The sequence below is a fragment of the Erpetoichthys calabaricus genome, chromosome 7, assembly GCF_900747795.2.
Source record: "Erpetoichthys calabaricus chromosome 7, fErpCal1.3, whole genome shotgun sequence".
Taxonomy (NCBI): domain Eukaryota; kingdom Metazoa; phylum Chordata; class Cladistia; order Polypteriformes; family Polypteridae; genus Erpetoichthys; species Erpetoichthys calabaricus.
Genome location: NC_041400.2, coordinates 137,533,443 through 137,547,292, shown reverse-complemented (window position 1 = coordinate 137,547,292; position 13,850 = coordinate 137,533,443). Strand labels below are relative to the sequence as shown.

General features: G+C 37.3%; 1 protein-coding gene across 2 annotated transcripts in view; it reads left to right on the top strand.

Annotated features, from left to right (window-relative positions):
• The window catches only part of LOC114654714 (DEP domain-containing protein 1B-like), a 34,913-nt gene that overhangs the window by 11,967 nt on the left and 9,096 nt on the right, over positions 1–13,850 (top strand). The window contains exons 6-7 of one of the 2 annotated variants that reach the window (XM_028805440.2): positions 6,720–6,767; positions 8,410–8,550. In XM_028805440.2, coding sequence (XP_028661273.1) covers positions 6,720–6,767; positions 8,410–8,550 — 189 coding nt within the window. The remainder of the gene's footprint in view (positions 1–6,719; positions 6,768–8,409; positions 8,551–13,850) is intronic. The other variant, XM_028805441.2, reaches the window with a different exon arrangement.

Sequence of the window (13,850 nt, the reverse complement as noted above, 5' to 3'; positions counted from 1 at the left end):
GAGGATAACGCCTGCACCCAGTGGGGTTCACTGACAAGAACTGGCTGTGGGAGATGTGCATTGGGTTTCGTAGGAAAGTCCTACTGCGCCATTGGACTGGCAGTAGGACCCCAAACCCAGGATAAATGGATGACTGCACCTGTTGGCCGGCGTCTTCTTATGCTATGAGGTTAGAGTTGGAGAACTTATATTTTTAGAGGAGCTTTCAGCCATGTGCTTGTTTTAAAGGAAGAGCCACTCACTCTTTTTTTTTTTTTTAAACCTCATGGTTTTTGAAGTATTTGAATTTTAATCTCCACTGGACACTTTGGCTTTATGGATTATTTACTTATTGAGGATGTGGTTTTTACATTGTTTTTTTTGAACACTTGAGTGGATTTTAATAAAAGCATTTGACACTTTTGCACCAAACTTTTGATGACTGTGTCCTCATTAGAACCAAATGACTTGAAAATTATTTTTGTATAACACAGGTAAACTTTAATAACTTTTTCCTGTGGATCTTCATCTCATGGTACTGTATGTGCTTATGTGAATGTAAGATCTGGACCCTAACCTGGATTGATTCGTACCCTTTGCCTAATGGTACAATGATGAATTGTAGCTTCTTATGGTGTTGTACTGTTTTTAAAAAAAAAATGGATTCAGGAAATAAATGTACATGCCACACATTGAGCTCATGTTGTATATTTAACTACAGAGACAATGAGTTGTCAAACACTTTAGACTGTTTCACATAATGCCTACAAAGCATGCAACTTAAGTATTTGAGATGTTTACTAATTCAACGTCCCCTATTCTTAACACATTTGGAGAAAAAAAATCCCCAGATCTCCTGAAGAATTTAAAAGAAACCTATAATACTAACAGATGCACTTATATAATTTAAATATCTTCTATAGACTTTAAAGAAACCAAATTTTCTTTATTTAAAATGCTTAAACCCTTAGGGATGTTCCAATCACCAATTTCATGTTACTTGATCGGCCAATTTTAATTCCACACTCCCCTGCCCCCAACCCCCCCTTAAATATCTTTACACTAATCGCCTGCATAAGAGAAACATAAACGTAATGTCATATAGTAATGTGTATTTTTATAATTAATCTATAGACTACAGGTGTTAATTGTTCATGTTTTAAGAACATGAAATTCAGTAGCCTAATTATACAGTGACTTTAATATATTTCAAAGTATATATGTATTATGCTTATCTATAATACATAAGGCATAAAAGAAAAGAATGTTCTTATAATTATAAGCTGTCATATTATTTAGTTTTTTTCTCTAATGGCATTCTCTAATCTATCTGAAACTAAGTTTAATTAAAGTGGTTTTTCACCATTTCTCTAACAACAAAAATATATTCACACATAATCTCTCACAATTGAAATAGGCACTTAACTGCTGCTTAAAGGTAAAAAAATATATATATACATGCACTTGTACGTTTTAATCATTTCAAATTATTAAAAGCACTACAGCTTTTTGCTGTTAAAATATACATTTCTTATATCCAGGTGTGTGTGTGTCCATCTCCCCCCATCCCGCGGAGTATCAACTAGATATCCATAATTCTTCAGGTGTAATTATTAAATATGGATTACCATTTTAATTATGTAGTATTTGTTTCTTACCAGAATTTATGCTGTATGACACACAGCAACAAAAAAACACAAAACAAATTTTTTTTTTTAAGCCTATTGTTTAATAAGCAGCAATTTTAAATTTGTGCTTTATCTTTTTCTAGTTAAGTTGTAAGCTGCTGCATTTTAAACAAGCTCACTGTCCAAACTCAAGCGGTGCCTGTTTTAATTTGAAGGACAAACTAAAGGTCTGAATTCTATAAAGTAGCTTTTCTTGCCCTTTTGTCTAGTTGCACAGGACGACTTTTCAGATTACTTTTTTTTTTTTTTCTTCAGTTTACTCCACTTTCTTTAAAGTAGGGGTGGGCAGTATGACCAAAATTCTGTATCACAGTATTACAGTGATCCCTCGCTATATCGCGCTTCGCCTTTCGCGGCTTCACTCTATCGCGGATTTTATATGTAAGCATATTTAAATATATATCGCGGATTTTTTGCTGGTTCGCGGATTTCTGCGGACAATGGGTCTTTTAATTTCTGGTACATGCTTCCTCAGTTGGTTTGCCCAGTTGATTTCATACAAGGGACGCTATTGGCAGATGGCTGAGAAGCTACCCAGCTTACTTTTCTTTCTCTCTCTCTTGCGCTGACTATCTGTGATCCTGACGTAGGGGGTGTGAGCAGGGGGCTGTTCGCACACCTAGACGATACAGATGCTGGTCTAAAAATGCTGAAAGATTATCTTCACGTTGCTACCTTCTGTGTGCAGCTTTTAAGTATGCTGCACGGTGCTTCGCATACTTAAAAGCTCAAAGGGCACGTATTGATTTTTGACTTTGTTTCTCTCTCTGCTCCTGACGGAGGGGGTGTGAGCTGCCGCCTTCAACAGCTTTGTACCGGCGGTGCTTCGCATACTTAAGAGCCAAACAGCCCTATTGATTTGTTTGCTTTACTCTCTGTTTCCTTTGAAGAGGAAGATATGTTTGCATTCTTTTAATTGTGAGACAGAACTGTCATCTCTGTCTTGTCATGGAGCACAGTTTAAACTTTTGAAAAAGAGACAAATGTTTGTTTGCAGTGTTTGAATAATGTTCCTGTCTCTCTACAACCTCCTGTGTTTCTGTGCAAATCTGTGACCCAAGCATGACAATATAAAAATAACCATATAAACATATGGTTTCTACTTCGTGGATTTTCTTATTTCGCGGGTGGCTCTGGAACGCAACCCCCGCGATGGAAGAGGGATTGCTATATTCTAAATTATCCCGGTTTCACAGTATTTGACGGTATTTTTTTTCCCTATGCATGAGTGGATGTTAAATACATTTTCCACTGCAATTACTGGCTAAGAATAACCTATTCCACTGTCGAGCATTGTACATTGTACAAAAAAAATTTTTAATGTGCACACAAGTATTAATATAGGTTTGCATTGCCCCATAAAGTGAGTTTTCAAGGGGGTGGCACTAATGAAAAGAAGGAAATCACATTGCATGACAGATGCAGTCAAAATATAGAACCTTTTTATTGAACAAATTTTGCAAAAACTTAAACTATAATTTTGACAACATATTTTCAACCATCCAAAGAGGTATTTAGACTTAGGAAAATATCCAGAAGTGCTTGTCAAAAGCTGTATTGCACTGAACATGTCTTAGAAACGGAATAAATATTTTTTGTAAAACAACTACACCTTCTGTTAATGTTAACAATCTCTGTCCACTGACACGTTAAAGTGACTTTTTAAACAACTTTACCATCATTAAACTGCATAATATTTAAACTAATAAATAATAATAAAATAAATAATTGTATTATTACTGATAGTTGCACTATTACTTCAAGGCGTAAAGCCCAGGTGCATTACACAGTATTCACCAAAATAAAATAAAACAAAACAAGTGCAACTTGGTGATGACATCTTTACCAACTGAACCATCATTTAGGCAAACTGCATTAATATGGACCTTGCTTCAAGATAAGCTATATACATAAATAATAAAACTGCAACTTGCATTTATAATGCTATTTGTGGTATAGCCCTACGGAATCGTATTACGGCCACGGTGAAGAAGAAAAACAAACTATACGTCGAGAATAAAGTCGACATTTCCACTTTACAGTAATCCCTCCTCCATCGCGGGGGTTGCGTTCTAGAGCCACCCGCGAAATAAGAAAATCCGCGAAGTAGAAACCGTATGTTTATATGGTTATTTTTATATTGTCATGCTTGGGTCACAGATTTACGCAGAAACACAGGAGGTTGTAGAGAGACAGGAACGTTATTCAAACGCTGCAAATAAACATTTGTCTCTTTTTCAAAAGTTTAAACTGTGCTCCATGACAAGACAGAGATGACGGTTCCGTCTCACAATTAAAAGAATGCAAACATATCTTCCTCTTCAAAGGAGTGCGCGTCAGGAGCACAGACTGTCAGAAAGACAGAGGAAAGCAAACAAATCAATAGGGCTGTTTGGCTTTTAAGTATGCGAAGCACCGCCGGTACAAAGCTGTTGAAGGCGGCAGCTCACACCCCCTCCGTCAGGAGCAGGGAGAGAGAGAGAGACAGAGAAAAACAAACAGTCAAAAATCAATACGTGCCCTTCGAGCTTTTAAGTATGCGAAGCACCGTGCAGCATGTCGCTTCAGGAAGCAGCTGCACAGAAGATAGCAACGTGGAGATAATCTTTCAGCATTTTTAGACGAGCGTCCGTATCGTCTAGGTGTGCGAACAGCCCCCCTGCTCACACCCCCTACGTCAGGATCAGAGAAAGTCAGCGCAAGAGAGAGAGAGAGAAAAGTAAGTTGGGTAGCTTCTCAGCCATCTGCCAATAGCGTCCCTTGTATGAAATCAACTGGGCAAACCAACTGAGGAAGCATGTACCAGAAATTAAAAGACCCATTGTCCTCAGAAATTCGCGAACCAGCAAAAAATCCGCGATATATATTTAAATATGCTTACATATAAAATCCGCGATAGAGTGAAGCCGCGAAGCGCGATATAGCGAGGGATCACTGTATTCTCATAGTTTAGTTTACGACATTCTACTTTATTATAAACTTCATCCTAAAATCATTGTTTAATTTACTAGATTTTCTCAAACCCCGTCATAAGTTAATGTAGCACATTAAATGCTTTGTGTTAAGTGTTCCCCGAGCCAGTTGGGTTGATTAATAAGCTGCATAGATTTTACAGTCCTCTTCAACTGTCTCCAGGTCTTTTGATGAATTCTAAGATTTTTCCTGGCAAGTGTTGAAATATTATTCCTCAATTGGTAATTATCTGTATATGTCATCTGGAAGTTTCCAGTGGTCACACCATTTGGATGCATTTTACTTTTAGTTCCCTAGTGAGCAACCTGACTTTGAAAACTTAGTTAATTAACCTAAACAGTAGTTCCAATTTATAGCTGTCTCCCTTGGGGAATTGTTATTCGAGGGTGGGGGTTTACAAATTGCTTTCTGGTCATCGTGTGCCACCCCTGGAAATGCTACTGACAGACAAGGCCGTGGTGTTCGCCTACACAACCTGTAACAACCCATCGCGAGACACTTTGCAAACTGTACGTGACTCTTTTCCATTTAATAAAATGGTGAGTTGCAACCCTGCATGACTTTTAAGATGGTATTTTTGGGTCGTCACCCATAGTTGAAGAAACAATGCACTATAGCCTTTGATCTAGGTTAAGAATATCTACCCTTATGAGAGACAAGTAGTTGATTTAAGCACTCTGATTTTATTTTGTAAAAGTTAAAAGCAGTTGCTTTACAGTGTAAAAACTGCAGTGTCATCCATAGATGATGTTTTAAGAAAGATTAGATGAAGTAACATCAGTGCAGCTACCTGCTACCAGCACATAATAGCTAAAAGCAGGTTAGTAAGTTCCTAACCTACAGTAGCTCCTAGCTACATACAACATTAAATACCGTTGATTGAAGTCCGACTTGGAAGTATTGGGGTAGCTATTTGTAAGTAAGCTCTAACCGCTTATTTTGTAAATTTAAAAAATTATAGCTTAGCAGATTCAATGCAAGATACAATGTAAACCGAACTTTGCCTTAAGATTTATTACTGCATTTTCAGAATACCCCTTCTCTTTACTTTTCTGACAAGTGCCTGTTTAACCAGGAAAAAAGTAGATGCAAGTCTGTTTAGGATGCCTTTGTTTTGTAAAACCTTTCATATCACATGTTGGCATTTGTTTGAAAAAGCTGTGATATTCTTGTCCAGCAGGTTTTAGTAGAATAAAAACCTTTTGAAATATTTAAATTGAGGAGTAATAAATAGCATTTCAGTGTTATCAGATAAAATGACTAACTGTCAACTGAAAGGGGCTGAGTAATTGTGTCCAAGCAAGGCTGGTATGTGGATTAGCATTCTAAAAAATACAACGCTGCTCAATTCTCTGATTCCATATTAAGTAATCATTATAGCAAAAATATACTACTTGATTTAAAATAGAGGATTTTCTGTATTTTAGATTTTTGGGTGATAGACGATGACACTTCTCAGTTTTTGTATTATGATTTTAAATTGCACTTTTTTAAAAACACATTACGTTTCCTTACCTCCTGACCTTGTCCCCTCCACCATCTATCTTTAAAAACTGTTTTTCTTTCCCGTTCTTTCATCATAATTTTTGTAATTCATCATTCTCATTCATTTCTGATATATCGGCCATTTCTTGGGTTTACACGGGTCAGCTAGTTGTCCCCCAATCCCCCCCCTTTTTTATTCATTTCATTTGACAACTGCTCCAACCATCCCATCTCTGACCTTTGCCTTAGCCCCCTCTTCACTTCTGTCTTGGTACACCTCTTCTCTCACAATTTTAATTCCGAATTTATAAATTTGGATTCAGCGGGTTGAAAAATGGATGGATGGATAAATTCTTTGATGCACTTCAAATCTGTGCTGCATTTTGATTAGTAATCCTGCTTTGTTCTGTTTACTGCTAAAGTGTGAGTTAGGAACTAGTAATGAAGAATAAAACAAAAGTTAATCATAAATTGTTTACATTTTAATACACAGTGCATTCTAAATCTTATAAACTAGGACCAAATTAAAGGATTAAGCAAAATATTGTGGTGAAGCAATCATTACCTGAAGTGTTTTCTCTAACTTTTTCATAGAAGAACTTCCTCATTGGGTACTGTCAGCAATGAAGTGTCTAGCCAACTGTAAGTATTACTTTATGATTTTTTTTATATATTTACTGTTCATTTTGCAGATTTTTCTCTGAATTGGGGCATATCACAATTTTAAACAGTATTTAAGTCTGTGTTTTATCTGATATTTCCAGTTTACAGCAAAAGACAAAATAACCTGTATTAAAGAAATCTGGCACATCTAATTTCAGACTTCGTTAAAAATTGTCTCCCATCAATATATCTGTGTAGAATGTTTTCACTTAGGGCAGAAATTTCTTCCAGATTGTGTAATGAATCCTTCTACATTATTAGTGTAATGTGATGCTTTGAGAACTGAAGTGAGACCTAATAGAGACAAGTTGCCTATTCCTGTGATCTGATTTGGTTTGTCCCATATATCAGTTAAAGTAAATACTCTCCAGATTTACAGATCAGTCCGTTCTGTAACTTGTAAGCAGCCAGAGCGTGAGAGAGAGAATATTAATACCTGACCTGAAGCATTCCTGCAGCTCTAAGAACTGAGATGCAATTACTGTATATGTTTTCCCTGGCACTGTCCTGACACTTTAAAGCTCACAGCCACAAATTATAGGCTTTCATTGTTGGCAATTACACTTAGTCACTTTAATGCTGCTTTACAGTTATGGCATCATACTTAAAGAAGCAGAAAGCTTTTATTTTTTAGCTGTCCATATAATATCCTTGTGTATTTACAACCATTTCAGTGGCATTAGTGAGAAACATTATTATTCCATCTTACTTATTAATTACCTCTACAACCTCTCGAGTATAAACATTGGGTGTAGAAAACCAACCAGTCTAAATTTATTGGTCTAGTCAGGAACCACTAAAAACTATGAAAATATTCTGAGTGACAGGTTTGTTCCTTTTTGTGTAGACTGATTTTATATTAAAAAATGACACAACTCAATTGCCTAAAATTGTTGAAAAGGATATTTGCCACGTAATATCGTTAACGAAAATTATTTGCTTATTCAAATTAAACATTAAAAGTGGACAGAGTACCATGTATCTGTACATCTACATTTTCAGAGTTTTTGTCATTTAGGTTAAAAGTTGTTACAAGCTCCAATATTAAGCAAAGGATCAACTATTTCGTACTTATTAAAATTAGCCCTAGGCTACACATTTTGTCCTTTTTTTTTTTTTTTTTTAAATTACGGTATAGATATTTAACCTATCAAAGTTATATATATTCTGAAATCTACTTAACCCAGTGAATGGTTGTGGTTACTGGAGCTGTTCCCAGCACAAGTAGGGGTCAGGCAGTCGCAGAGTCCACTTACATACACTCACATTCTCGCACAGGATCAGTTTGGAATTTCCAGTCAATGTAACCTCCATATCTTTGGAGAACTGAGAGAAAAATCCACATGCAAACTCGGTACACATGCCGGATCTATCAGTTGACAGTGCTGTACTGTCACCCTGTGCATCCCTCAAGACCTAATGTCTTAGTAAAATGAAAAAGTATTCTTTAATTTATAGTGTAATATATACACTATAGTAATACATTATAGTTTTTGAACCAAGGAAGTTTTAATTCATTGTATTTTTGGACTTCCTTTTTGAAGAAAAGTGTGAAACTATTTAAACCTTAAATTTTAATGTTTTAGTAGACAAAGTGTGTATTTTTTTTTTATTTATTTAGGGCCCAATGGCGGTGAGCTGAAGCAACCGATGTATCCTGGGTTTGAAAGGGATGTCTTAAAAACAGTGGCAGATTATTTCCAGAAGCAGAAAGAACCATTGCTTACTTTTAAACTGTATGACACTTTTGTTAGTATCCTTGGTAAGTTATACTTCAGAATTTTTTTTTCTTCTTTTAAACTTTACAGTACAAAGATGTCGGGTTTGATGCGCAAATATGTAGAAAGGTCTAGTTTATAGATTTACCATTATACTCCCAATTTTGTGAAGGTGTTGCTGCTTAGCAATCTCATGCCGCCTTTAATAACAAAAAGGCTATACCTACATTATAGGAAACCTTTGTTTCACATTAATTTACTTGGGTTGTGGGAATGTTTTAATCTTCTCATTAACATTAACCTTTATGTTTACTTGGCATATCTGAATAAGGTAAAAATTGTTTTCTTTAAATGCAATTTGGTGGTTCTTTGCATTATTTTCTTTAACTGCAGTCCAAATTTTAAAATTATAGGAAACCGTCAACTAGAATCTCAAGCTTTAATCCTGGAGAATAATCTTCTTGCCATTCTCATTAACAATTAATAAAGATGCTTTATTTTAATTATTGAAATCTTTTTTTTTTTTTTTTTTTATGTACAGGTGGTCATTCATATGCTGTAAGGTTAGTTCTCCAACACTGGCTACCATGATTTTTGCACCACTTTAATTAATGACTGCTTAACACTAGAATTACCAAAGCCTACAAAAAAACCAGTGATCCTCACCCACCTTAAATTCCTTTGCACCTCTCAGTCAGCGTCTTTTGTGTTGTAAATGTGTTGATCAGCACAAGTGGCAAGCTGCCTGCTTATCCCATATTCCTGCCCACCGCCGGAGCTCAATTCCCAAAGAAGGTGCTCAGTGTTTATCTTGGAGTGAAGTGCCTGTATTTGTAGAGGATAATATATCGTCGTTTGGAATACATGCATTACATATGTTTTCCGTGTCTACAACATTCTATGTAAACACATTGTTAAAACAAACGTTTTTCATGTTTTAGTAATATCGGACAAAATGTAGACATTAAGTGTATAATGTGTGAAGCCTGAAGTCCAAATATCAAATAAACACTTTCACAAAAGATACAAGTATACCGTAACAAGTGCTCTTTTATTCAAGAATATAACCAAAGAAAAATAAAGCAGGTTAGGGTAGGCTATTGATACGACAGCTTGTGTGGTGCAGCAGTAAGAACTGCTGACTTCTAATCAAGAGGTTGCTGGTGCGATACCGGCTGCCTCCCAAATTTACTGTTTCGAGTAGTGAACTTCTCTTATTGTTAATATTATACAATAAAAATATGCATTTGATTTCAGTGGGTTTTTTTTTTTTTTCCCCTTCTTCCAGCTTTATTCAACATATGACATTTACCGATCTTGCCCAGTCTGCATGGTGGTGTTTCTTTTGTATTCCAGGAGATGCAAAGGGAAAAATAGTATAGAGTGGTCAGTTCTATATACGTTGTACAATACAATCATCAAATTCAAATGTTAACTGTTTCCCCCACACCTAAGGACCATCTTCCCTACATTTACGACCGGTATACTGGGAAGCGGAAATCTTGGAACAGAAGCTTGTCAATGTTGCATCCTCTTTTTCCATCACCTTTTCTTGTAAGAAGCAACGACTAAGCTCCTCTGCAAGGTGAGCCATGAACACTCATCTTACAGGGAATTTTCTGATGTGGTGGTATAACAGCTGACACACAAACGTGGATTTGAATGCATATGTGTTGTACAAGGCATGCACGGGGTTAATTTGGAAAAGCGCATTTATGACTCACATTGCAGAGTAACTGTTCTGTCCTCTGCATCTCCCAGAGTAGAAAGGAAACGCCACCATGCACCAACATGTGGAGACTGGGCAAGATCAGGGAAAAACAAAATAAAAAAAATTGCGGTTACTAACTACAACCGCATGAAAGTATGCAAATGAATATAATGTTAATTAGTGCAACAATGTTTTCCGAAATGTACTATACATGTCATAAAATGAATTATTCCAAATGTCCTAGTATAGGATAGCAGGCTGCTTGTGCTGATCGACACATTTACAACACAAAAGACGCTGACGGAGAGGTGCGAAGAAATTTAAGGTGGGCCGGGATTAAGTTTTTTCATAGGCTTCAGTAATTCTAGTACAGTAGAACCTTGGTTCACAACCATAATTCGTTCCAAAACTCTGGTTGTGAACCGAAGTAATTTCCCCCATAGGATTGTATGTAAATACAATTAATCCGTTCCAGACCATACGAACCATATGTAAATTTTTATTTTATTTTTTTTTTTTAAGTTTTAAGCACAAATATAGTTAATTAAACCATAGAATGCACAGTGTAATAGTAAACTAAATGTAAAAACATTGAATAACACTGAGAAAACCTTGAACAACAGAGAAAACTAACACTGCAAGAGTTTGTGCTATAGCGCTACCAACCGCTGGCTAAAAACACTTTTTTTTAATGAGTTTTAAGCACAGGGAAAAAAAATGAACATTTGAAAAAATCTAATTCAATAAACCACCAAGAAAAGTAACATTGCAACAATGCATGCTATGAACCGATCGCTGTAAACAGAAGGGAAAACAAAAACAAGCACAGTGAATTCTTTAAGTGCCTTCTCTACCTTGTGTCCAGCCCTCTCTCTCGCTCGCCTGTTTGTGTGTCTCTCTCGCGCTGCCTGTTTGTGTGTCTCTCTCGCGCTGCCTGTTTGTGTGTCTCTCTCGCGCTGCCTGTTTGTGTGTCTCTCTCGCGCTGCCTGTTTGTGTGTCTCTCTCGCGCTGCCTGTTTGTGTGTCTCTCTCGCGCTGCCTGTTTGTGTGTCTCTCTCGCGCTGCCTGTTTGTGTGTCTCTCTCGCGCTGCCTGTTTGTGTGTCTCTCTCGCGCTGCCTGTGTGTGTGTCTCTCTCGCGCTGCCTGTGTGTGTGTCGGTCTCTCTCTCTCTCTCTCTCTCTCTCTCTCTGCACAGGGAGAGACTGAACACGTACAAACCGAAAGGGAAACTGGCTTGTTCGTATACTGAGTGTGGTCGTGAACAGATGCAAAAGTTTGGCGAACTTTTTGGTCATAAACCGATTTGTACGTGTTCAGAGACTTTCGTGAACCGAGGTTCCACTGAATTAATAAATGGGTTTGAATTTTAAAAAGTGAATGAAGTAATAAGTAAAAAATGCTCTGTGCTTTCAAGTAATGACAACAAGCATTTTTGTAAAAACAGTGCTTTTGATGAGTTCTGAGACTTCCCAAGTAGCAGTAGAAAGACATCTTATTAAGTCGCTTTGGAATTAATTAAAGACACTGTTAGATTAAATAACATGGCAACACAGTGGTGTGTTTTGCTGCATCATGGACCCAGGGCACTAGGTTTAAATCCAAGCCTTGGGCACAGTGTTTCTGGAATTAATTCAGAAGTCTTTTGTGTGTGTGTGTTCTATGTACTTAATTGTTTTCCCCATCTCCCTCATTCCTCCCACTTTTAATTTGGATAACTGGGCACTCTAGGTTGGCCCAACTGTGTGGTAGAGTAACCCTGCCTTGCACCTAATTGTTTTAGGATTGGCTCTGGGTTCTGTTATCCTGAAATAATTTAGGATATTTTAATAATAGAAATGAATACAGTAGTTGATTTGGTTATAATAATTTGTGGCAACCTCCTCCCTTTAACACTTGTAAACCCTGCTGGAGTGAGCGATGGTTTTGTTTAAGCACACTAAACATAATTTCTCCAAGGTCAAAGATGCATGCAACTTCCATAGCAAAAATGCTAAAACATTTTTACTTATAAATAGTTGATGAACATTTTATATGATCCACTGCACCTATGAATTCATTTGGGTACAACCCCTGTGTGTTTTTGAAAACCAGGATGTTCTGTTTGCAGCTATAACACTTTTCACAATGTTAATTGCCAAAGTAAAACCCCTAAGAAGCAAACTATGCTTCTGTCACCAGCACATTTGCCTATGGTTATGTGAATGCCTGGCGCGTAGTATAACTGATGGTTTGGCGTGGGTATTATTACTACATTGTATTTCGACAACTCTGTGGTTGTATTGGCCGGTCACGTGATGTGATTCGGAAGTGAAAGCTATGAATATGGCGAAACGTAAACTGACTTCAAGTGAGGTTTTGCAGGCGATTTTGGACAATAATTCTGATCACGATTGTAGCAGTTCTGAAGAAGATTTTAGCAACAATGATGATCAGCAACGTACGCTGCATGATACTGTGAATGACGACGCATCGGATGATGGCGATGAGTGGGTGTATACCCAACATCTCAGCTGGACTGCTGCCCGTGGTGAACTACCATTTCTGCATCCGTTTGAGGCAGCGTGTGGATTTACTGTTGATGTAAACAATTACACTGCTGAGCAGTTTTATGAGTTTTGTGTCACCTGACTTGATCAGACATTTTGTTCATCAAACAAATCTGTATGCAGCACAGTTTGAGAAAAATCCCAATTTATTCCACATTCCCGTGTTCATGCTTAGGTAGACACTGATGAAAACGAAATGAAAAAATTAATTGGGATTTTGATGTTGATGGGAATAATCAGAAAACCAGATATTGAGATGTACTGGTCTACAGATCCTATGTATGCAACACCTATTTTTGCAGCTATCATGAAACGTAACCGATTCTCTTTGCTGCTGAAATTCTTTCATTTGAATGACAACAGCAATGAGCCAGATAAGAAAGATCCAAACTGTGACCGCTTGTTCAAGCTATGTCCTTTGATTGACCATTTATTTGAAACATTTCAGTTGCCCTACATACCAGGCCTGTCAGTTGCAGTTGATGAAAGTTTAATGTTGTGGAAGGGCCGCTTACAGTTTCGACAGTATCTACCATTGAAAAGGGCACGGTTTGGTATCAAGATGTTTTGCTTAGCTGAGAATTCAGGTTACATTTATAGATTTCATGTATACACTGGCAAAGAGGATCCTATGAGTAGTGTTTCAGCAGTGTTGCCAGACGAATGTAAGGACTTCGGACTTTCAGAGAAAATTGTTGTGTACCTTGCCCTACCACTATTGGACAATGGGTACACCATTTGGATGGATAACTGGTACTCCAGTTGTAGGCTGTTCCATTACCTTCATCATCGTAAAACTACAGCATGTGGCACAATTCGTTCTAACAGGGTCCCTCCAGAAGTTCGCAATTCAGCGCCAGCACTGGGTCAGCACATTGCATACCTAAGTGGCCCATTGCTGTGCCTGAAATTTCGAGACAAGAAAGATGTTCACATGCTAACAACTCGGCACAATGAGTCTGTGCGGGAGGCTCCCCGCAGAAGAGGACGCCCATCACCTACTGATGTCCGTTACAAGCCACAATGCATCATTGAATATAACAGCAACATGGGTGCTGTTGACAAGCAGGACCAAGTATTGGAGCCCT